The sequence below is a fragment of the Saimiri boliviensis genome, chromosome 17, assembly GCF_048565385.1.
Source record: "Saimiri boliviensis isolate mSaiBol1 chromosome 17, mSaiBol1.pri, whole genome shotgun sequence".
NCBI classification, from domain to species: Eukaryota; Metazoa; Chordata; class Mammalia; order Primates; family Cebidae; genus Saimiri; species Saimiri boliviensis.
This window is the reverse complement of record NC_133465.1, coordinates 50,433,584-50,457,223: the sequence shown is the minus strand read 5'-3', so window position 1 is coordinate 50,457,223 and position 23,640 is coordinate 50,433,584. Positions and strand designations below refer to the sequence as shown.

The 23,640-nt window shown below is 48.6% G+C and overlaps 1 protein-coding gene across 9 annotated transcripts in view; it reads left to right on the top strand.

Moving 5' to 3' along the window:
• Window positions 1-101: 101 nt before the first annotated feature.
• The window catches only part of DCAKD (dephospho-CoA kinase domain containing), a 34,724-nt gene continuing 11,185 nt past the window's right edge, over window positions 102-23,640 (top strand). For 3 of the 9 annotated variants that reach the window (XR_012514672.1, XR_012514671.1, XM_010331464.3), the window contains exon 1: window positions 6,077-6,834. Coding sequence is in view for 4 of the 9 variants with exons in the window: in XM_010331464.3 (XP_010329766.2) it covers window positions 6,371-6,834 (464 nt within the window). In the remaining 5 variants the exon portion in view is untranslated. The other 6 variants (XM_010331462.3, XM_010331463.3, XM_010331467.3 and 3 more) reach the window with 6 other exon arrangements.

Genomic DNA, 23,640 nt, shown 5'->3' with positions numbered 1-23,640 from the left:
CCCAGACAACTGACTACAATACCCAGGTATCGCGAGGGGCGGCTCCGTTCGGGTCAAGGGGCGGGGCCACTAATACCCGGAAGCCTAGGCGTTCGGCCACGCTTTGTGGAAAGAAGGGACGCAAGGTTGGTGGGACCAACTCTTCGGAGCCGGGAGGCCGCCTGGCATGTTGGGAGTTGTAGTTCGCTGCTGGTTTAGCGTGTCTGGCGTGGAAGTTCCAAAATCCAAGGTTTGATTTCAACCTGCCCTTGCCAGTGCCTGGGCCTCTGGGAACCGTTATTGGCTGCCGTTAAGGACCGTTACCTTTCCCGGGTAAGTGAAAGGGCCTGAGGCCCGCGGGTGCGACCCGCCTGGAGCCCGAATGCCCCGGGCCTTCTTGGAGTGGGCTTTTCTGCAAGAAGCCGTGTTGGCTCCTGGCCGCCTTCACTCGCCTGGGCAACCCCCGGTCGTTGGCAGTTCAAGGTCTCATGAGAGCCAGTGGATTGTTGTGTGCGGAGCACTGACCCTAAGCCAGTAGACCAGACTCTGCTAGGGAGGCTGAGCTCGCCGCCGCATCTTGGCCTCCAGGTACTGATCTCCGCCAAGCTCTTTCGCGCACACATCGTCCTTTTAATTCCCCACAAGTTTTCCACAACCTTTTTTTTTTTTTTTTTTTTTTTTTTTTTTTTTTTTAAATAGGGTCGCCCTCTGTCGCCCAGGCTGGAGTGCAGTGCGCGAGATCACGACTCACTGCAGCCTCAACTTCTGGGCTCAAGCTATCCTCTCACCTCAGCCTCCCGAGTAGCTAGTACTACAGGCGTGAGCCACCACACCTAGATAATTCTTGAATTTTTTGTGGAGACCAGGGTCTCACCTTGTTGTCTAGGATGGTCTTGAACTCCTGGCCTCTAGAGATTCTCCTACCCCGGTCCCCCAATTACTGTCGTGAGACACGGCACCCAGCCCACATTGACTCTTCAAGGAGTTCTTATATGCCAGGCTCTGTGGTAAGGCTTTTCGTACATTATCTCATTTAAGTCTCTCAACAAGCCTCCAATATAGGTGCTATTATTATTTACTTTCTTTTTTTTTTTTTGAGACGGAGTGTCGCTCTGTTACCCAGGCTGGAGTGCAGTGGTGCAATCTCGGCTCACCGCAACCTCCACCTCCCAAGTTCAAGCGACTCTCCTGCCTCAGCCTCCTGAATAGCTGGAATTACAGGCACACACCACCATGCCCAGCTAACTTTTGTATTTGTAGTAGAGACGGGGTTTTACCATGTTGGCCAGGCTGGTCTCGGAACTCCTGACCTCATGATCCGCCCACCTCAGCCTCTCAAAGTGCTGGGATTACAGGGGTGAGCCTCTGCGCCTGGCCATCTTCACCTTTTTGACAGATGAAAAAATGTTGCCCTGAGAGGTTGGTAAATTGCACAATCACTTGGCTGGTTAAGTGGCAGATCTGTATACAAATCTGGATCTGTCTGTCCTAGGCCCTCTGAATTCTTTGCCATCATAAAAGTCCCATTTTCGGATACACTATTCACTCAAGGAAATCAGTTACTAGAAGGTAACTGTGACTCCAGTGTGTATTCTATGTCAAGGGAAAAAGGCAACTGCCCATTTTAATCTGTTTTTAGCCCTGATTGAATGTTTCAGTCCCTCAGTCTCACTCTTGTGATTGCGTAATCTCACCTGAATCCGGAGAAGAGTGCCCAAAGATGGGATTCTCATTCTTGGAAATTTCCTATTCAGGGTGGGTGTGGTGGGTGGTGAGGGGACTAATTCTTACCATCAGTGCGCTCCATGGCCAAAAAGGAAATGAGCTTTGCCTTTGGGAAAGATCTTAACATGAGAAGAGTGGCAGGGCTGGCAGAAACAGTTCCCATCTGACTCAGAGAAAGAAAACACAAATAAAACACAGAGCTAAATATAGTCAACTCTGTTTTGATATCAGTGGCATAAGCATACGTAATTATGATCCAAAGCAGCAGATAACCCCCAGTCATTTATTTTTTGACTTTGGAAGGCAGTCAAAGATGCCCACTCAGTCTGAGAGCTGTCACCACCCTCAACTCTCTGGGGCCCAAGACTGCTGTTCTACGCAATTGCCCTATTTACAGCTTCAGGGAAGGGGAGGTCAGAGATGATAATAATGATAATAAAGCCAGGCCAGGCGCAGTACCTCACACCTGCAATCCCAACACTTTGGGAGGCCGAGGTGGGTGGATCACCTGAGGTCAGGAGTTTGAGACCAGCCTGGCCAACATGGAGAAACCCTGTCTTTGCTAAAAATACAAACATTAGCTGGGTGTCGGGGGGCACACCTGTAATCCCAGCTACTCTAGAGGCTGAGGCTGAGTACCAGGTACTGTGCTTGACCCCACAATATCTTGTTAAAATTAACATAACATTTTGGTCAGGCACAATAGCTAATGCCTGTAATCTGAGCACTTTGGCAGGCTGAGGTAGGCAGATCACTTGAGGTCAGGAGTTTGAGACCAGCCTGGCCAATGTAGCGATACCCTGTCTCTACAGAAAATAAAAAAATTAGCTGGGCTTAGTGGTGGGTGCTTGTGATCTCAACTACTTGGGAGGCTGAGACACGAGAATCACTTGAACCTGAACCTGGGAGGTGGAGGTTGCAATAAGCTGAGATTCTGCCACTGTACTCCAGCCTGGGCAGCAACGTGGGACTCTGTCTCAAAAAAATAAAAATTAAAAATAAAAAGATACTGTGTATATGTGATTACTCTTTTTTTTTTGGACACGGAGTCTTACTTTGTTACTCCCGTTGGAGTGCAGTGGGCCAATCTCGGCTCACTGCAACCTCCGCCTTTCAGGTTCAAGCGATTCTTCTGCCTCAGCCTCCCAAGTAGCTGGGATTACAGGTGCCTGCCAGCACACCTGGCTAATTTTATACTTTTAGTAGAGATGGAGTTTCACCATGTTGGCGAGGCTGGTGTCAAAATCCTGACCTCAGTTGATTTGTCCACCTCATCCTCCCAAAGTGCTGGTACTATAGACGTGAGCCACTGCACCTGGCCTGTGATTACTTTTTTTTTTTTTTGTAAGGTGGAATCTTGCTCTATCACCCAGGCTGGAGTGCAGTGGCATGATCTCGGCTCACTGCAACCTCTGCCACCCGGGTTCAAGCAATTCCCCTGCCTCAACCTCCCTAGTAGCTGGGACTATAGGTGCATGCCACCATGCCCAGCTAACTTTTTGTATTTTAGTAGAGACAAGGTTTCACCATGTTGCCCAGAGTGGTCTTGAACTCCTGAGCTCAGGCAATCTGCCCGACTCAGCCTCCCAGGGTGCTGGGATTACAGGTGTGAGCTACCGCGCCCAGACCTGTGATAACTTTCTTTAAATGGCCACTTGGTAATATTGCCACATTTCATTTTGATGCCTAAATTTACATTTGGGTTTACGGTTACATCGGTATGGAATGATCACCCAAAGCAAAACAGTGTAGAGTTTCCTAAATTGTATGGATGTCTTCTCAGAGTTCCAGGAGTTCTCATATTTGTTCCTCTCCACTCCCCATAAGAGACAGCTTTCCACTTTTTTTTTTTTTTTTTTTTTTTTTTTTTTTTTTTTGAGATGGGGTTTTGCTCTTGTCTCCCAGGCTGGGGTGCAATAGCTCAATCTCCACTCACTGCAACCTCCGCCTCCCAGGTTCAAGCGATTCTCTTGCCTCAGCCTCTCAAGTTGCTGGAATTATAGGTGCCTGCCACCACGCCCAGATAATTTTTGTATTTTTAGTAGAGACAGGGTTTCACCATGTGGGATCCTCCTGGGGCAGAGGTGCAGCTGCTTTTGGCAGACTGGACCACAAGGATACCTCCTTAGAAGACAAGGCTCTCACTTGTACATGAATAGTTATAATACAGTATGGCAGTATCTGAGAAAAGTAGGATCATCTGGAGTTTCCTCACACTGTGTCCCAGGAAGATCCAGATAATCTGGAGATACAGGACAGGCCTGGCCCTATCCCTGCCTTGGCCAGTCATGGTCACTAATGGGAATCTGGGTATCCCTTGGATGTGTCAGGAGAAGGGAAAAGGTTGAGAACCACAGGACTAGATTATTCATGTGTTGTTTGATCAAGAGGGGAATTGAGCCATTAGATCTGGCTCTATAGAGTAGGAATTAGATTTGTTCTGCATGGCCCCACGGTTTAAGACAGAGATATTATCAAAAAACTTTCTAACTGCCAGGACTGGACTTTAAAAATAACTGTTGCCGGGTGCAGTGGCTCATGCCTGTAATCACAGCACTTTGGGAGGCCAAGGTGGGCAGATCACAAGGTCAGGAGATTGAGACCATCCTGGCTAAGATGGTGAAACCCTGTCTCTACTAAAAATACAAAGAATTAGCTGGGCACGGTGGCACACACCTGTAGTTCCAGCTACTCGGGAGGCTGAGGCAGGAGAATGGCTTGAACCCAGGAGGTGGAGGTTGCAGTGAGCCAAGATCGCACCACTGCACTTCAGCCTGGGTGACAGAGTGAGACTCCATCTCAAAAATAAGCAAATAAATAAAGAACTGTCTTGAGTGGCAATGAGTTCCCCAACATGTGACATGTACGTGAATAGATGGCGGAGATCATGTGGAAGAGATTCAAATACTGGCACAGTATTTGGACTAAATGGCTTTTTTGGATACAAGACGGAATCCTATTTATTGGGTTATGGCAGTAGGTCTCCTTGACTGTTGAAGTCAGGAAGAAAGCTTTCAGAGACTGAGGTGATCTGAGAAAGATGTTAAATTACTTCATTCCTCAATATATTGAATCCCTCTTTTGCAGGGCATTGGGTATTGGAGTGGTAGATGGACAAGATTCCTACCTTAAAGTAGAGAACAGAAATACAGTTTAAGGAGAGGGAAGGGAGGCAGGGTAGGTGTTAATTTAAAACTTCCTACTGGTGGGGCATGGTGCCTGTCGCCTATAATTCCAGCACTTTGGGAGGCCGAGGTGAGAGGCTCACCTGAGGTCAGGAGTTCGAGACCAACCTGACCAACATGGTGAAACTCCATCTCTACTAAAAATACAAAAATTAGCAAGGTATGTCAGGTGTGGTGGCTCATGCTTGTAATCCCAGCACTTTGGGAGGCCAAGGTGGGTGGATCACATAGATGAGGAGTTCAAGACCAGCCTGGCCAAAATGGTGGAACCCAATCTCTACTAAAAATACAAAATTAGCCAACTGTGGTGGTGCATGCCTGTAATAATAGCTACTTGGCAGACTAAGGCAGGAGAATTGCTTGAACCCGGGAGGTGGAGGTTGCAGTGAGCCATGATTGCCCCACTGCACCCCAGCCTGGGCAATAAGAGTGAAACTCCATCTCAAAAATAAAAATTAAAAAAAATAGCTGATGTGGTGGCACATGCCTGTAGTCCCAGCTACTTGGGAAGCTGAAGCTAGAGAATCGCTTGAACCTGGGAGGCAGAGGCTACAGTGAGCCGAGATCATGCCACTGCACCCCAGCCTGGGTGACAGAGTGAAACTCTGTCTCAAAAAAACCCCAGAAAAACAACAACAAAAAAAAACTTCCTGCTATATGTGAGGCATAGCTAGATGTTTGCTTTTTTTTTTTTTTTTTTTTTTTTTTTGATAGAGTATTGCTCTGTCTCCCAGCTGGAGTGCAATGGCCCGATCTCGGCTCACTGCAATTTCTGCCTCCCAGGATCAAGCAATTCTTCTGCCTCAGTCTCCCTTGTAGCTGGGATTACAGGCATCCACCACCATGGCCAGCTAATTTTTGTATTTTAAGTAGAGACGGGATTCAGCCATGTTGGGTCAGGCTGGTCTCAAATTCCTTACTTAGGTGATCCACCTGCCTTGGCCTCCCAAAGTGCTGGGATTACAGGCATGAGCCACAGCGCCTGGCTAGATGGTTTATTTTTTTTTTTGAGACAAGGTCTCACTTTGTTGCCTAGGCTGGAGTACAGTGGCACCATCATGGCTCATTGCAGCCTTGACCTCTTGGACTCAAGTCATCCTCCTGCCTCAGCCTCCCGAGTAGCTGAGACTACACTGTCACCATACCTGGCTAGTTTATTTTTCGCAGCTGTGGGTGGGTGGGGTGGGGGCTAGTCTCATTCTTGTTTAGGCTGGTCTCGAACTCCTGGAGGCTCAAGTGATCCTCCCACCTAGGCCTCCCAAAGTGCTGAGATTACAGGTGTGAGCCACTGTACCTGACTTTTATGTATTCTTTCAACAATGCTGCACAGTTGCAATTACCCCACTTTAAGAGAGGAGACAGGATGAGAGGCTGAGTTACTTGCTAGGCTTGTATGGACAGGATGCGGGTTCTACAATCAAATTACTTTGTATGAGAGGGCAAAGAGATTAACCGCTAAACGTAGTTTCCTCTTGTGTAAAATGGGGATGATGATAGTATCCATCTTGAGTACTGTGCGGGCTGAGATAATCCTACAAAGCGCTCTTAGGACTTGGCAGGTGGAAAGTGCTCATGATCACCACTACCAAAGCTGCACAAGTAGTGAGTGGCCGAGCTTGAATCTGAAGTTAGGACCCTGCAGTTTCGCCCCTCTCTTCTCGCTCTCCTTCCCGGGTCCCGGCAAAGGAAAAGTTACAGCTCCGGGTCCGGGACTGGGGACCTCTGTGCCGCGCTCTTGGCCGACCTCTCCCCGCCCACCGGGCCGACCTCGGCCCGCCCACCTTTCCGGGTCCCGCCCACCTGCCCCGGTCCCGCCCTCCCGCTGGCCGGACGTCCTCTCCGCGTGCGCGCGCTCCCGAGGTCCCGCCTCGCGCGCTGAGCCACCCTGTAAGCGCCGCGGAGATTGGGCTAGAGGCGGCGGCCTAGGACCGGTCGGAGGCGCTGGGTACGTAGCGCGCCGCGGGGGCCGGTGGGAGCGGGCCGGGCACCGGGGAAGGGGCGGGCCTTGGCTGCGGCTGCTGCAGGGGGCTGCCGCCGCGCCGGGCGTTCCAGTTTCGCGGCCTGGTGGGGCTTACGCGCCTTTTTTGAAAGCCGGAGTTACGATGTATTGAGCACATCATGTGCGGCCAGCACTAGAGCAAGCGCTTTTGTATCCACGGCCCATTGTCTTGACAGCAGCCCTGCAAAGCAAGGTGTTATTTCCTGCAGGGTTCAGCCCCACAGGGTCTAGTGGGTGTTCTTTTGTGTGCAGAGACGATAGATCGCAGGAAAGAAAGACACAAGACACAGAGATAAGAGAATTCAGCTGGGCCCGGGAGACCACTACTACCAAGGCGCGGAGTCCAGTAGTGGCACTGAATGCCTGGACGCGCTGATATTTATTGTATACAAGGCAGAGAGGCAGGGTGAGGAGAGTGAATCATCTGACATGATTGATAGGGGCAAGCAAATCACGTGCCTACAGTACAGGGGGCCCCTCCCTTTCAGGTAGCTGCAGCAAGGAGGGGAGGCATATACGGCAGCATCTTTCTGTGCACTTATCAGAAAGATCAAAGGCTTTTAGGATTCCTCTATTATTTTTTTTCTTTTGTTTTTTAAGATGGGGTATCACCATGTTGGTCAGGCTGGTCTTGAACTCCGACCTCAGGTGATCCACCCACCTTGGCCTCCAAAGTGCTTGGATTACAGGCGTGAGCCACCATGCCCGGCCAGGATTCCTGTATTCTTTTCATGACTTCTAAGAACTGAAAAAGAGAACCGGGTGGGAAAGCGGAACATGAAAGTGGGCAAGGATGGTGACCATCGGAGCACAGCAGCACAGAGAGGCATTTAAGCCCCTGGATGTCTGCAGGCAGGCCTGGCTTATGTCAGGCCTTCCTCGAGAGCCAGGCAGAGCAGAGTGTTCTCTGAACTCCCCCAGTGAAAGGGAAACTCCCCTTCACGGCCTGCTAAGTAACGGGCGCCTTCCCAGGCACTGGCACTACTGCAAGGCCTGCCTGCTAAGTAACACGCCCCTTCCCAGATGCTGGCGCTACTGCAAGGCTCTCGCTCTCACCTCCTGATCACTTCTCACGATGTCTTTTTGGTTCCTAATTATATTTCACCTGATTATGTCTGTACTATAAGACTAAAAGGATTCTATTCTATAATACTAAAGCAAAGATAAATAAAGAATAATGATTTAATAGAATTGATTATATTGATTATATAATTGATTATATGATTGTTTCTAAATATATTTGGTATCATTGCTAAAGCTAAGTGAATATTCTTTTGTGTGCGGAGACGATAGATCCCAGGAAAGAAAGACACAAGACACAGAAGAGAATAATTCAGCTGGGCCCAGAGGACCACTACTACCAAGTAATCATTTATTATACTGGGACAGATTGTGCCTTCACACAATCTGTGAAGGTGGGAGTGGGGAGAAGCCTCTTCCCCAGCTCGGCAAACGAAGTGTTGGCATCTCAGGTGTTTGCTTACAGAGTTTTCAAAGATTTTTCACTCTCTCCTTTAGTTAAGGGAAAATGATTCAAACTACCTAAGTGAATTTTAACATTAAGTCTCAATTCCAAAGATGAGGAGGCCGGGTGCGGTGGCTCACGCCTGTAATCCAAGCACTTTGGAGGCCAAGATGGGCGGATCACCTGAGGTCAGGAGTTCAAGACCAGCCTGACCAACATGATGAAACCCCATCTTTTTAAAAAATTTAAAAAAAAAATTTTTTTTTTTAAAGAAAAAAGAAGATGAGGAAATGGAAGTCTTTGAATATGTTTTATGTTTTAAACGTGTTTTTGTTTGTGTGGGAGGGAGAGTGCTCATTTTACCTGAATAATTTAAGATTGAGTTGGCATGGCACAGTGCTGGCATAGGCCTGGGGAAGGGGGTGAAATGCTAGAGAGATAGAAAGTGTACGGGCAGGTTTGGGTGGTTTTTGTCTTAGCAGGGCCCTAAATTCCCACCAAATTCTCTTCTGTCTGTTTTGAGCAAGGTCTGAATCTGTCCCCCTGGTAAATAACCCTTAAAGGGTCTCAGCCTCTCTTGGTGCTTGTACCTTAAGAAGAAAAGATGAGGGCTGATAGCTGAAGGGACCTTAGCTTTGTTTTGAAAATTACCGGCGGGGTCACTCACACCTGTAATCCCAGCGCTTTGGGAGGCTAAGGCAGGTGGATCACCTGAGGTTAGGAGTTCAAGACCAGCCTGGTCAACATGGTGAAACCACTGTCTCTACCAAAAATACAAAATAATTAGTTGGGCAAGGTGGCAGGCGCCTTTAATCCCAGCTACTTGAGAGGCGGAGGCAGGAGAATCGCTGGAACCTGGGAGGCAGAGGTTGCAGTGAGCTGAGATCCGAGATGGCACCACTGCATTACATCTCAAAAAAAAAAAAGAAAGAAAAGAAAGAGAAAGAAAGAACGAACAGGCATGGTGATTCATGGCTGGTAATACCAGCACTTTAGGAGGCCAAGGAGGCAGGCAGATCACCTGAGGCCAGGAGTTTGAAACCAGACTGGCCAGCATGGTGAAACTCCATCTCTACAAAAAATACAGAAACATTAGCAGGGCATGGTGGCTCATGCCTGCAATCCCAGCACTTTAGGAGGTCAAGGTGGGTTAATCACGAGGTCAGGAGTTTGAAACCAGCCTGGCCAACATGGTGAAACCTAGTCTCTACTAAAAATACAAAAAATTAGCCAGGCGTAGTGGTGGGCGCCTGTAATCTCAACTACTTGGGAGGCTGAGGCAGGAGAATCGTTTGAACTTGGGAAGCAGAAGTTGCAGTGAGCAGAGATTATGCCACTGCACTCCAGCATGGGCAATAAGAGCAAGACTCCATGTAAAAAAAAAAAAAAGAAAAAAAAGAAAAAGAAAATTACCCGCTGGCACAGTTTCAGATTGACAGCTTTACACTGAAACTTTCAAATTTGTATTTGAAAGTTTCATTAGTTACAGAGGATAAAATTTCTGGTTCATTGTGAATGTTGGTATTTTAAAATAAAGCTGTGAAAATTCTCATTTAAATCTTCAGTGAAGTCTAAATATATACCATTTGATTTGATTTCCCCTCATCTTTTGGGAAAAAAAAAAAAAGAAAAAAGAACCACTTTTTATTTAACATCGAAATTTTTAATCATTCTTTTTTCCATTTTTTTTCCTTTTTTTTAAAGATGGGATCTTGCTCTGTTGTCCAGGCTGGAGTGTAGTGGCAGTCACGACTGGTTACTGCAGCCTTGACCTGGGGCCAAACAGTCCTCCCACCTCACCACCACATTAGCTAGAAGTACAGGTGTCTGTCACCACATATGGTTGATTTTTCTTTTTCTTTTTAGTAGAGATGAGGTATTGCTATGTTGCCCAGGCTGACTCCTGGTCTCAAGCAGTCCTCTCATCTCAGCCTCTGAAAGTGCTGGGATTAGAGGTGTGAGCCAGCATGCTTGGCGTTTTTTCCTTCTTGAACTCAAATTTCCACTTTGTTTCTCCCCAGAAGCTTCTTCTAATGTTAATAGTTTTTGGTTTTTTGAGACAGGGTCTCCATCTGTCACCCAGGCTGGAGTGCAGTGGCGGGATCACAGCTCACTGCAGCCTTGACCTCTTGGGCTTAAGTGATACCTTACTTCCTGCATAGCTGGGACTGTAGGCTTTCGCCACCATGCTTGGCTAATTTTTTTTTTTTTTTTTTCAAATGAAAGCAAGTTTATTAGGAAAGTAATGGAATAAAGAGTGGCTATAACATAGGCAGAGCAGCCCTGAGAACTGCTAGTTGGCTGTTTTTTTGTTTGTTTGTTTGTTTTGAGATGGAGTTTCGCTCTTGTTACCCAGGCTGGAGTGCAATGGCACGATCTCGGCTCACCGCAACCTCCGCCTCCTGGGTTCAGGCAATTCTCCTGCCTCAGCCTCCTGAGTAGCTGGGATTACAGGCACACGCCACCATGCCCAGCTAATTTCTTGTATTTTTAGTAGAGACGGGGTTTCACCATGTTGACCAGGATGGTCTCGATCTCTCGACCTCGTGATCCACCCGCTTCGGCCTCCCAAAGTGCTGGGATTACAGGCTTGAGCCACCGCGCCCGGCCCAGTTGGCTATTTTTATCCACTGCATTCCAGCCTAGGCAATGGAGTGAGAATCTATCTCGAAAAAAATAATAAGCTGTTTGGAGCTATTTTAAACTCGTGTATCTATCCATGTTTATTTGTATATTTACTAGAATGAAAACAGTGCTTTTTCTTTTTTTTTTTTTTTTTTTTTTTTGGCTGTAACCATTGAAAAAGTTTCTTTCTGTAAATTAAATACACAGGAATTGAAGGCATTTGCTTCAGCAAGATCACTCAGTGCTTTGAACACCTTCTGAATTATGGGCTGAAAAATCACATTAGATTACGAATAATCTGTCAGTCCACAGTTATTTTAGGTCCTCCTTTAACTTCGTTGAAGGTCAAGGTTTAGAAACCACTTGACTCATGCAAGGATTTGTTCCTTGCCACTATAGGCAATGACATTCTTAGGATGAATACTAACCTTTTGAATTACCCTTTGTGGAGGCCAGGGGATTTTCACCCTTTGGGACTGTGTACCTCAGTATGATTTAGCATAGGTGGGTGGTTATTCCTTTCTCTGAAACACGAGAGATGGGTGAGTGTGAAGGAGGAGCTGAGAGGAGAGCCGATGGGAATTGAGTTGGAAATTTATGACCCTTAAACTCTGCCTTTGTGCCCCTCGGAAAATCTTCATGCATCCCCTGCATGAAGGGGATGTAGGTGGACTCATTCTCCTGTGTGTAGGCCACCTGGCACGACCCTGGGCAAACATAGAACTCCTTTTAACTTCCATTTCCTCAGTTTGAGAAAGTGCTGCTCTGGTGTAACCAGAGTTCCTGCTGCTGGGAAACACCTTCCTAAGCACTCCCACATTTTCCTCATCTCTGAGCCCCATATATTGTCAGCCCTGGAATGTGGAGGTGGGAAGTGATGCGGAAAGGTTTTGTGATTCTCATTTTAAGATAGTTAATGTTGAGTGCCAGCTTGCCCGTGAGCTGAAGATTTTGCTGCATGGCTTATGTATTCATTCAACAAGTATCTTTTAAGGGCCTACTTGTCAGGCCCTGTTTTTGGCACCTTGGCTATAGCAGTTGCCCAGATTCAGAGAGAGGCAGATTGCAGGAAGTGAACACAAAGCCATATAATGTGTTGTTGGGTGGTGAGACACTGGTCAGTGCTGTGAAGAAAAGTGAGGAGACTAGAGGGGAACACAGGGGTGCTGTTTTATATATTTGGGGACAGTTTCTCTGTAGGATCTCCAGTTCCCCTGCTTTCTGTCCCTGTCCTGACCATGCTGTGATCCAGCAAGCTGCAGCATTGAATCCTAACCAGGTCCTTGAACATTCCCAGGCACCTAGATACGTATACAAAGATGTCAGCTATCTAGATAATTAGATAAAGGTGTCTATAGATATCTAGATACCTAGGTAAAGGTGTCCGGGTTGTTCCCCAAAACACTGAAAGAAACTGGCCCTGGCCCTGAGTCACATTGCTTAAACCTTCATATAAACTCCATACCCTGACCCCCTTACTGTCGACATAACCTAGTAGAACACCTTTCTCTCCCTGTCCATTGAGAGGAGTAGGGCAGCCTCCTCTGTAAGGAAGTTCCCCTAATAAATGCTTTAGGCTGATCACCATGGTGTTTAGTGGTTTTTTCTTTAGTATCCCAACCAGCCCCGTCTTGGGACAGTTTTGAGACAGTCTCCTCTGTCGCCAGGCTGAAGTGCAGTGGCGCAATCTCAGCTCACTGCAACTTCCGCCTCACGGGTTCAAGTGATTCTCCTGCCTCAGCCTCCCGAGTAGCTGGGACTACAGGCGTGTGCCACCATGCCCAGCTATTTTTTGTATTTTTAGTAGAGATGAGGTTTCACCATGTTGGCCAAGATGGTCTCAATCTCCTGACCTCGAGATCCACCTTCCTCAGCCTCCCGAGTAGCTGGGACTACAGGCGCATGCCACCACACCTGGCAAATTTTTGTATTTTTAGTCAAGACGGGATTTCATCATGCCGGTCAGGCTGGTCTCCAACTCCTGACCTCAAGTGATCCACCCACTTCAGCCTCCCAAAGTGTTGAGATGGCAGGCATGAGCCACCTCACCTGTCTGCCACTGCTTTTCAGGTGATTCCAGCCAATTCCAGACGGGGGTTGGGTTCAGCGGGACAGGACGTAACAGTCTCTGATGGGGGATGATTGGGCAGAGAAGGGAGTGAGTGGGGCAGCCCTCCAGGGAAGAGCCTTGTCTGGAACTGTTGGGACATCAGGACACAGACCTAAGGCCGTGTGTCTGGAGGGCAGTGATCTCGGGGGAGAGAGGTTGGAGATGCTGGGAGGACAGAGCTGTGTCTTTCATGAGGCCCCTGTAGGACTCTCTGTGGGCTTGGCTTGTACCCACTGAGATGGGAACTGTTAGAGGGCTGTGAGCAGAGGCCTGACAACATCTGACTTGCATTTCAAAGGGTCACACTCGCTGCTTTGTTAGGAACAGACTATTGGGGAGCAAAAGTGTGGCAGGAAATGGCTCAGCAGCTAGTGCCAGGGATTCTGCAGCGAGATGGTGGTGCTCATGCACCAGGGGCTCTGGCTGGCTATGCAGTAGTGCTGGCCAGGCACTGCAGGTTGGATGAAGGGCGTGAGAGGCCAGGAGGACTCCGAGGCTTTTGGCCTGTACAAGTGGAAGGATGGAGGTGTGTGCTCTTTAGGGAAATGGTATTATGAGCAAAACCCAGAACTGTATAGAAAAGCATTCCCCCAAACTGGGAGGGAGCCAAGAGACCGAAGAATGATTTGAACAAGTCCAGCTTAGCAAGTGGGTGAGCGTATTAGGACTTAAATGCAGGGCACTCCTGGGCGGCAGCAGGACAGCTCTCGGGCTCCATGCCGCCTCCCATCTCCAGGCTGCCTTTAAGCTAATTTTCTGGCTCTTTGCCTCCTATGTGTGTGTGATGACACTTGTTTTCCTTGGTATGTTCCCAGCTATGCCATAGGATGTTTGGGTTCAAAGGGACACCTGCTTCTCGGCTGGGCACCACGGCCTTGGCTCACCACCCAGCCTGCAGGGTTTAAGCAGCAGACGTACACCCTTAAGTAACCCATCACACTGCAAATGGAGCAGACTGCAGTGACTGTGGTGTGTTATTGTGTCGGCAGGGAAGATGAGGTGACTGTGACCTATGTCACCTCATTTAATCCTGACATGACCCCATGAGTAGTCATTACAAATCCTTTTTTTTTTTTTTTTTGAGATGGAGTCTCGCTCTGTCACCCATGCTGGAGTGCAGTGGTGTGATCTTGGCTCACTGCAACCTCCACCTCCCAGGTTCAAGCGATTCTCTTGCCTCAGCCTTCCAGGTAGCTGGGATTACAGACACCTGCCACCACACCCGGCTAATTTTTGTATTTTTAATAGAGACAGGGTTTCACCATGTTGGCCAGGCTGGGATTACAGGCATGAGCCACCTCACCCAGCCTTTTTTTTTTTTTTTTGACACTCTGTCACCCAGGCTGGAGTGCAGTGGCAGGATCTCGGCTCACTTCAACCTCTGCCTCCCAGGTTCAAGCTCAAATCCTATTTTATACTCAAGGAGAGAGAAGCTCAGAATGTTGAAATAAGTTGCCTACAGCCACACAGCTAGTTAAGGGACAGAGCTGATCCCAACCAAGGTCCCTTTGACTCCGAACCCTCTGAGAGTGTACAGTCCCTGTGATCCTTTTTTTGCATAAATGGCAGCAAAGTAGTCCAGTGCAAACAGCCTCCCTGCCCACCCCTAAAAGCTCCTGAGTGATGGTTTGTGCCTGGAGAGTGCTCAAGTAGAGAAGGGAGACCTGTCCCCTCCCTGCCCTTGGTGTTGGCAAAGGGAGCAGGGAAGAGGCAGAGGGAGGCAGAGGCCAGCTCCTCTCCTTGTGGCTCTCTCCAGGTAACCGGCAGCCTGGAGGAGGTGGCAGCTTAATGGGTCTAGCCCACAAAGAGAACTTGAACTTGAAGGTTTAAACAGCAACTTCTCACCAATAATGAAAGATTAGGAGTAGGGAAACCATGTATAAAAATAGCACTTAATCGTTAACTGGAAGACAGTATATTTTTGCAACCGCTGGTTCCTCGAAAAATAATTGGGTTCCAAGGCAGGGAATGAGTCGTTTTCATGAATGATTATATTGATCATTGGTGCAAAACAGATACACCCCCTTCGGAAAGCAGTTCAAAGGAGACATATCTGGCTGGTCGGGCGGGCCCAGTGTGAAATCCTGAGAGGCGGCAAGGGGAGGAGGACAGGGGCTGCAAGCCGAGGGAGGCGGGTCCTGGCCCAGCACATGCAGGGGTGAGGCTGAGTGGGAGGTGAAAAGCAGCAGAATTTGCCTCCAATGTAAGTCCCGAGTTCTCCCAAGGGAAGAGACAGGGTCTCACAGAAGAAAAAAAAAATCACACGAACAGAAATAAAAGTACAAAGCGTGATTCGTCCAAAGGAGGGAAAGCTAATGGAGTCATGCGAGATGCCAGGAGCTGTGTTCGGGTTGGTGGATTGGGTGAGGCTGCTCCCAGGGTATGTGACAAACTCCCATGCTGCTTCAGGTCCTGGCTCAACAATGATGTGCCTGTCGTTAAGTCAGGGTCTTGTTCTGCACCCAGGCTGGAGTGTAGTGGTACAGTCGTGGCTCACTGCAGCCTCCAACTCCTGGGCTCAAGCAATCCTCCTACCTCAGCCTCTGGAGTACCTGGGACTACAGACACATGCCATCATGCCCAGCTAATTTTTTTTTTTTTAAAGAGACAGGATCTTGCTTTGTTGCCCAGGCTTGTCTCTAACTCCTGGGCTTAAGTGATCCTCCCACCTTGGCCTCCCAAAGTGCTGCGATTACAGGTGTGAACCACCATGCACAGCCCCCATTGCTCTTGATACCCTTACCCACTTACCACCACCACATGTATTGGCACTGTGAGTTTGTTGTTTTACCCCTTTCCCTGCTCCCTCTCCCATGAGAGCAGGTGCTTTTGTTTCCACAGTGCCTGGTGTCTGATTGGTTGACATAGTCAGTACAGGGTGATTGAAGAGGAGGTAGCCCTGAGGTGAGTCTGGCCTAAGGAACACAGGCACAGGCACAGAGGCTTTGGGGTGGAAAAGAGCCTGCATGTTGAGGGACAGAAGGAAGATCAGTGTGTAGGCACCAGGCATGGACAGGGAGTGACTGAGGGAGTCACACAGGGCCTGGAGAGCTCTGTGAAGGGCCAGGAGGAGGGGGAGGAAGGCAGCGAAGGTTTTAGGCAGGAGTGACATGATCAGATGACTCCTTTAAGTCATGACTCTGGCTACCTTGGGGAGAAGCCCAGCAGGGACTAGGGGGTCAGAGCACAGGTGCTGGTAGCTTAGGCTAACAGAGTCGGCCTAGTGAAGTTAGAACTTGGCCAGACCTCCTGCAGCAGTAGGGTTTTATTTAGCCCACTCATTTTTCCTAAGAGAAACATTGCCAGAGGAGGAGATTCTAAGACACACCATTCTCTGATTGTACTTACTCCTCATGGGGCTACTGGGCCCAAGAAGTAACAACTGAGAGGCAACCTGGAGGCACCCGATGCAGAAGAGCCCGCTGTTTATGGAGCACAATAGAATCTGATCATCATCTCAGAGGCCTTAGAGCTCACTGCAGACACCAGCTCTAACCCAAACTCCTTGCCCTTTTCTTTGCACCCTGCTGCCTTTCACTGACGTGCAGAATGAGGAAAAGAAAGGATGGAGTGTGGCTTCCCTGGAATCGGAGGCCTGCTTTTTCTTCTGGCTCCTCCTTGGCTGCTGAATCCCATACCTGGGATTGGTTCCAGAATCTAGCTTCCATTTCTCCTGCACAGGCCATTGGCTCCTTCTCTGTTATTGTGGGACTTGGTGTTGTCCTTCCTCCTTCTCCAGCCACGCCAGCTCTGTGAACAGCTTTTGGTGTTGAAGAGGAAGATTCCCAGGCCACCAACAGTCAAGTCCTCCCGAGTAGCTGGGATTGCAAATGTGTGCCATCATACACAACTAATTTTTGTATTTTTAGTAGAGACGGGGTTTTGCCATGTTGGTCAGGCTGGTCTCAAACTCCTGGCCTCAAGTGATCCGCCCATCTTGGTCTCCCAAAGTACCGAGATTACAGGTGTGAGCAACCATGCCGGGCCCTAGAGGAGCATTTATTGTCTGCTCCTGGAAAAGCACTGAATCACCTAAGGGGAGGAAGAAATCACCAGTGTGACTCTCAGCGTCTCCGGGGAGCTGCACTGTTCTTGGCTTTGAAAGTCCAGCCTCTCTCACTCACAGGGGTGGGGACTGAGGCTCAGAGGATGGAAATCACCCGGGGCTCAGCTGTTTCTGGTATGGAGTCCTTACCACCTAGGCCAGGCTGGAGAGAAGGCTTTCTGCAGTCACAAGGGTAGTTTTATCACAGAATTCAGAGACCAGGACCCAGGACTCTCCTTTTCCAATCCACAGCCTTCCATTTTAGCTGTGGTTCTGGGCATGGCTGATTCAGATTCAGTAGGCTGGGGTATATGGAGCCTGGGTGTCTGTATCTTTTGTAAGTTTTGCGTTAAATTCAGATCATAGCCAGGTTTCGCACTTGCTGGGAGAGAGGCCTCTGTGTAAGTGCAGTGGAATGAGGGAAACTGGATCGGATTCTGGAGAATGATGACTTGACCAGAGCAGGAAGAGGGTTGTGAACACAGGTGATCAAAGGTGGTCATTTGTTCATGTGGGCCTGGTAAGGAGCTGCCGGCAGGTCTAGGTGGGACTTGGAGGCCACTGGGCACCTAAACCTCCATTTCCTCCTTGCCCAGCCTTGGGAGCACTGTGGGCTGCAGCTTCCTCCCTGGCAGATCCCAGCAGATCTGTCTGCAGCCGAGTGAGTGGAAAGACACTCATACAGCAGGCCCAGGGCCAGCACCACCTGACTATTCCCACTTACCTGTCAGCCCTCTGTTCTCACGTGTTTTCGTCTGTTACTGTCTAGCTCTCCAGTATTCCCAAGGGGCAAGACTTGTGTCTTCCTTTGGTTACCCAACAGGTCCCTGGCACTGTTCCTGCAGAGCACAGAGGAGCTCAGTCGATGGTTAGTGAAGGAATGAGCTACAGAGGGGCTTGCTGGACAGGAACAGCTGTTATTTGTCGAGGCCCTTTAAACCAGGGACCCGGAGCCTCCCCGGGCATGTGCTCCTTCGTCCCTTGGCCTTCCTGATGGAGGCCAAGCAGCTGTTGGTCTGTTTCCACAGATGCTCAGTCAAGACACTGAGAAGGGAGGATACTCATTAGGTAGCCCGGGAGGCTGGAATTTACATCTGTGCTCTGGCCACTGTCCACACATTTCCTCGCCCACCCATTCTGCAGCAAGAAAACAGTATGATAATCAAGAAATTATTTCTGTTTGGCTCTCAATTGATTTGCCTACAAACAGATTCGTATTCCTTACTTCATCTAATTAGTCTAAAGGCAAATTAATTTTTCATCCCTTGAGTACATTAAAGGCAAGGGTCTAGACTAGGGGTTAGAAGCCCTGAATTTCATCCAGCCTTTGCTTAATAGCTGTTGGTGGGAAGTCCCCTCCCCTCTCTGGACTGGAGTCTCCACTGCTGTAAAAGAAGAGTTAGAATTTATTCTGAGCTCTGTTACATGTCAGAACTGCCTGGGCAGGTGGATCACCTGAGATTGGGAGTTCTAGACCAGCTTGGCCAACATGTTGAAACCCCATCTCTACTAAAAATACAAAAATTAGCTGGGCGTGGTGGTGGACACCTATAATCCCAACTACTTGGGAGTCTGAGGCAGGAGAATTGCTTGAACCCTAGAGGCTGAGGTTGCAGTGAGCCAAGATGCACCACTGCACTTCAGCCTGGGCAACAAGAGTGAAATTCCATCTCAAAAAAAAAAAAAAGTTCTTGCTAGATTTTCTCTTCCAAAGCTTTAGTTGAACGGCTGACATTTTATTTTTTGTTTGTTTTATTTGTTTGCTTGTTTTTACAACTGAACCCTGTCCTTTTTGTAACCTGGAGGGAGATCACCAGCCTCAGACTGAGGAGAAATTACTATTTTTTTAAGAATAAAAAAAAAATATATGCTATGTTGCCCAGGCTGGCCTCGAACTCCTGGTCTCAAGCAATCCTCCTGCCTCAGCCTCCCAAAGCACTGGGATTACAGGCGTGAGCACCGTGCATGGCCTAGAAATGATTGTTAAACAGTTGAGTAATGTAGCTAGGTCTCTCCATTTGGATGATGACTCTGGTGGACAGTTCCCTCTCTCCGTCCTGGTGTTCCTGGGTGAGAATAAGCAGTGGCAGATTTCACTTTCTTGGTTGGTCCCCTGCTGCCCCAAGCCAGGCACCAACTCAGCCACTTCCAAGCAGCTGCCCCGCCCACCCCTGTCATTTTGGTGCTCCTCATGGGAGGCAAACTCATTTCAGTGTAAGCTCAAACAAAGTGTAATTAGGACAGTAAATCTGCTAAACAACAGAAAAAAAAAAAAAAAAAAAAAGATTCCTGAAGGAAGGGCGGGAGAGGCCTGGCCTTTGATTTAATTGCTGGGAACAAAGTCCAAGACATGGTAACCTCATTTACTCCAGAAAATGCACCATGACTTTCTAAAACTATGGTGTGACAGTCTGAGATGGGAGGAGGAATAGGGACATGGTTTCGTGAAAGTCTTTTTTTTTTTTTTCCTTTCTATGCCTTGCAATGTAACTGTAACTCCTGCTTTTCACCCTGTATCACTATCCTCACTTCCATTTTTGGGGCATTTACATTTATCAGGCAACATACCATGGGCTGCATATGCATTTTCTTTTTCTTTCTTTCTTTCTTTCTTTCTTTCTTTCTTTCCTTCCTTCCTTCCTTCCTTCCTTCTTTCTTTCTTTCTTTCTTTTCTTTCTTTCTTTCTTTCTTTCTTTCTTTTTTTTCTGAGACAGAGTCTCACTCTGTTACCCAGGCTGGGGTGAAGGGCCGTGATCTTGGCTCACTGCAACCTCCGCCTCCCAGGTTCAAGCCATTCTCATGCCTCAGGCTCCTGAGTAGCTGGGATTACAGGTGCCCACTACCATGCCCAGCTAATTTTTGTATTTTTAGTAGAGACAGGGTTTCACCATCTTGGCCAGGCTGGTCTCAAACTCCTAACCTCAGGTGATCCACCCAACTCAGCCTCCCAAAGTGCTGGGATTACAGGTATGAGCCACTGCGCCTGGCCTGCATATGCATTTTCTCATTCAGTCTGCACAACAACCCTATATAGGCAGTCTTTTCTCTTATTTTTATTATTATTTTTTTTTTGAGACGAAGTCTCACTCTGTCACCCAGGCTGGAGTGCAGGGGAGTGATCTTAGCTTACTCCAATCTCCATCTCCCAGGCTCAAGCAATTCTCTGCCTCAGCTTCCAAGTAGCTGGGACTACAGGCGTGAGCCACCACACCCAGCTGAATTTTGTATTTTTAGTAGAGACGGGGTTTCATCATGTTGGCCAGGTTGGTCTCCAACTCCTGACCTCAGGTAATCCACCGCCTTGGCCTCCCAAAGTGCTGAGATTACAGGTGTGTCATCACGCCCGGCTTTTTTTTTTTTTTTTTTAAGATGGAGTCTCTCTCTGTCACCCAGGCTGGAGTGCAGGGGTAACATCTGTGCTCACTGAAACCTCTACCTCCTGGGTTTAAGCAGTTCTCCTGCCTCAGCCTCCCAAGTAGCTGGCATTACAGGCATCCACCAGCACACCCAGCTAATTTTTGTATTTTTAGTAGAGACAGGGCTTTGGCCAGGCTGGTCTCAAACTCCTGAGCTCAAGTGATTGCCCATCTTGGCCTCCCAAAGTATTGGGATTACAGGTGTGAGCCACTGCGCCTGGCTTTTTTTTTTTTTGAGACAGTCTTGCTCTGTTACCCAGGCTAGAGTGCAGTGGAGCCATCACATCATAGCCCACTGTATCCTCAAATTCCTGGGCTCAAGTGATCCTCCTGCCTCAGCCTCCTGAGTAGCTAGGACTACAGGTGCACCCAGCTAATTAAAAAAAATTTTTTTATGTAGAGACAGGGGCTTGCTCTGTTTCCCAGCCTGGTCTCAAACTCATGGCCTCAAATGATGCTCCCACCTTGGCCTCCCAAAGTGCTGGGATTACAGGTATGAGCCACTACACCAGGCCCCTCATGAGGCAAACTTTTTTTTTTTTTTTTTTTTTTGAGATGCAGTTTTGCTTTTATTGACCAGGCTGGAGTGCAATGGTATGATCTTGGCTCACTGCAACCTCCGCCTTCCGGGTTCAAGTGATTCTCCTGCCTCAGCCTCCCGAGTAGCTGGGATTACAGGCATACACCACCACACCTGGCTATTTTTGTATTTTTAGTAGAGACGGGGTTTCTCCATGTTAGGCTGATCTTGAACTCTCAACCTCAGGTGATCCGCTCGCCTCAGCCTCCCGGAGCACTGGGATTACAAGCATGAGCCATGCACTGCACCCGGCCAAGGCAATCTTATCCATAAAATCTCATTTTATGGATGAGAAAACTGAGGTTCTGGGAGGCAAGCGACTTGCCGGGGGTTTGCACTGCACGTAAGTGGAGGAGCTGGATGTGAAGAAGTCACTCCCCAACCTTCGTGCTGTGCTGCCATTGCTCAGTCTGAGGGAGCCACAAACCACAGTGCCAGCTCAGAGTGACACCACCAGCATCACCCAGCCTCCTGGCCTTTCCCTCACATTCCTTCTTGGCAAGACCCGTATTTTTCTAAACCTCAGGCTTAGTGGCTGCCGAGCCACTGCTTGCGGCTCAGCTCCTCCTCTGGCTACTTCTTGGTTGAAGAGGAGGCTTGTGCGTCTCCATTTAGACCAGCCACCCAGGCAGTCCTAGTGTTGCATTCAAGGGGGAGTGATCCATGGGACCTTCTATGGGGAGAAGGCTTTGGGGCAAAATAGGGCCCGGGCACCTGGACTATGTTTGTCTCTCCTGCAACTTCTGTGGGTGGCTGCAGGCAGGCCATTTCTTCCCTATGAGTCCCAGTCTCCTAAACTAGAAAGTAGAGGCCAGGGGGACTCATGGGCATCTGAAGAGTGCCGTGGGCCTGTGGGTAACGCCCCGCATGGTCACTGAGGAAGGAGAGCTGTGCAAACCCCAGGCACAATTAGTGCCTGAAGAGTATCTTAGTTTATAGTGCTATTACTCAGCTATTTCCTTTATATAATCCTTTATGTTAGTTTATAGCGTTAATGCCTGAAGGATAACTTACTGCTTATGTGTATCTAGCTTATATAATCATACTTAGTACTTATATCTAGCATACTTAGTTTCGTATACTCTTTCTATATAATCATGTAAGTATTGTAGTCAGAGCTGTACTGACACATTTAGTGCTGATTTATAGAATCCTTCTATATAACCATATAGTAGTTGGTAATAGGAAGAATGCCTAGAGCAGTCACAAAGCGGAAGCAGTACATGGGAAAACAGCCAGACCAGGACAAGAACCAAAGACCCAGGTGGTGGCGTCCCTGCCTGAAAGGGCATACGCTGTATGGCAGGTTTGGGGCAAAAGCCTCTCCTGATAAAGGAGTTGTAGTACCTTGCATCCAGTTCCTGTGGAAAGTAGGCCTCAGGCCTGAGATACTGCAAATAACCAAGGGAGAAGAACCGCTCTGGTGTGACTGGGTCACGGCAGCTGTACACCCTGTCAGCCTTTTCTTTCTTCTGTGCTAGCTCAAATCATCCTCCCGTAAATATCTCAAAAGAAGAGCACAAGTCTGTCTTACAGTATCTCTCTATTAGAAATCCTTTGACGTCTCCAGCCTCCAGATAAAGAAGTTTGTTGTGCAGGACACCTGTTGCACACAGCCCACCTCCTTGCCTCGGTGACCTAATGGGGGTGGACCCCTTTTATGTACACGACACTCTGCGACTGTGTACGGCCCACGTCTCTGCCCAGGTGACATAATGGGGTGACCCCCTCGCTTGTGACTCACGTGATTATGTATGCCCTGTCACTAAGCCTATACATAATGACGTCACTTAACAACCCTTCCCCCTGCTGGTACATAATAAATACAGACGCTTCTGGACGTTCGGGGCCTCCCCTGTCTCCGCTCATAGGTGGCATGGTCCCTTGAGTCCAGCTGCTCTTCTCCATTCTTCAGTGTCCTGTCTCTTTACTTCTCGGATCCTGTACCTCAGCACAGCATAAGGGACACCCACGACCCTGAGGGGCCAACAGCCCTACATGGGCCCACCACAGAGAGACAGATGCCTCCTTCCTATAGGAAGTTGGCCTCCAACAGAATCCTGCCTCCTCCAGGAAGCATGCTGCCTAATAGCACCTGGCCTTGCCCTGCCTGCTCAGCATTTTGTTGTTGTTTTGAGATAGAGTCTTATGCCGTCACCCGGGCAGGAGTGCAAAGGCGGTATCTCAGCTCACTGCAATGCACTCCACCTCCCGGCCTCATGCAGTTCACCTGCCTCAGCCTGGCGACTAGCTGGGATTACAGGCACACACCACCACGCCTAGCTAATTTTTGTATTTTTTTTAGTAGAGATAAGGTTTCACCGTCTTAGCCAGGCTGATCTCAAACTCCTGACTTCAGGTGATCCATGAGCTTGGCCTCCCAAAGTGCTGGAATTACAAGTGTGAGCTACCACGCCCAGCCACATTTGCCTTCTTTGTATTTTTTTAAAGAATACCGGAGGCCTTTCCTGGAGGGTTTCTCCTCTCCAGATGGCCCCAGAGTACCCCACA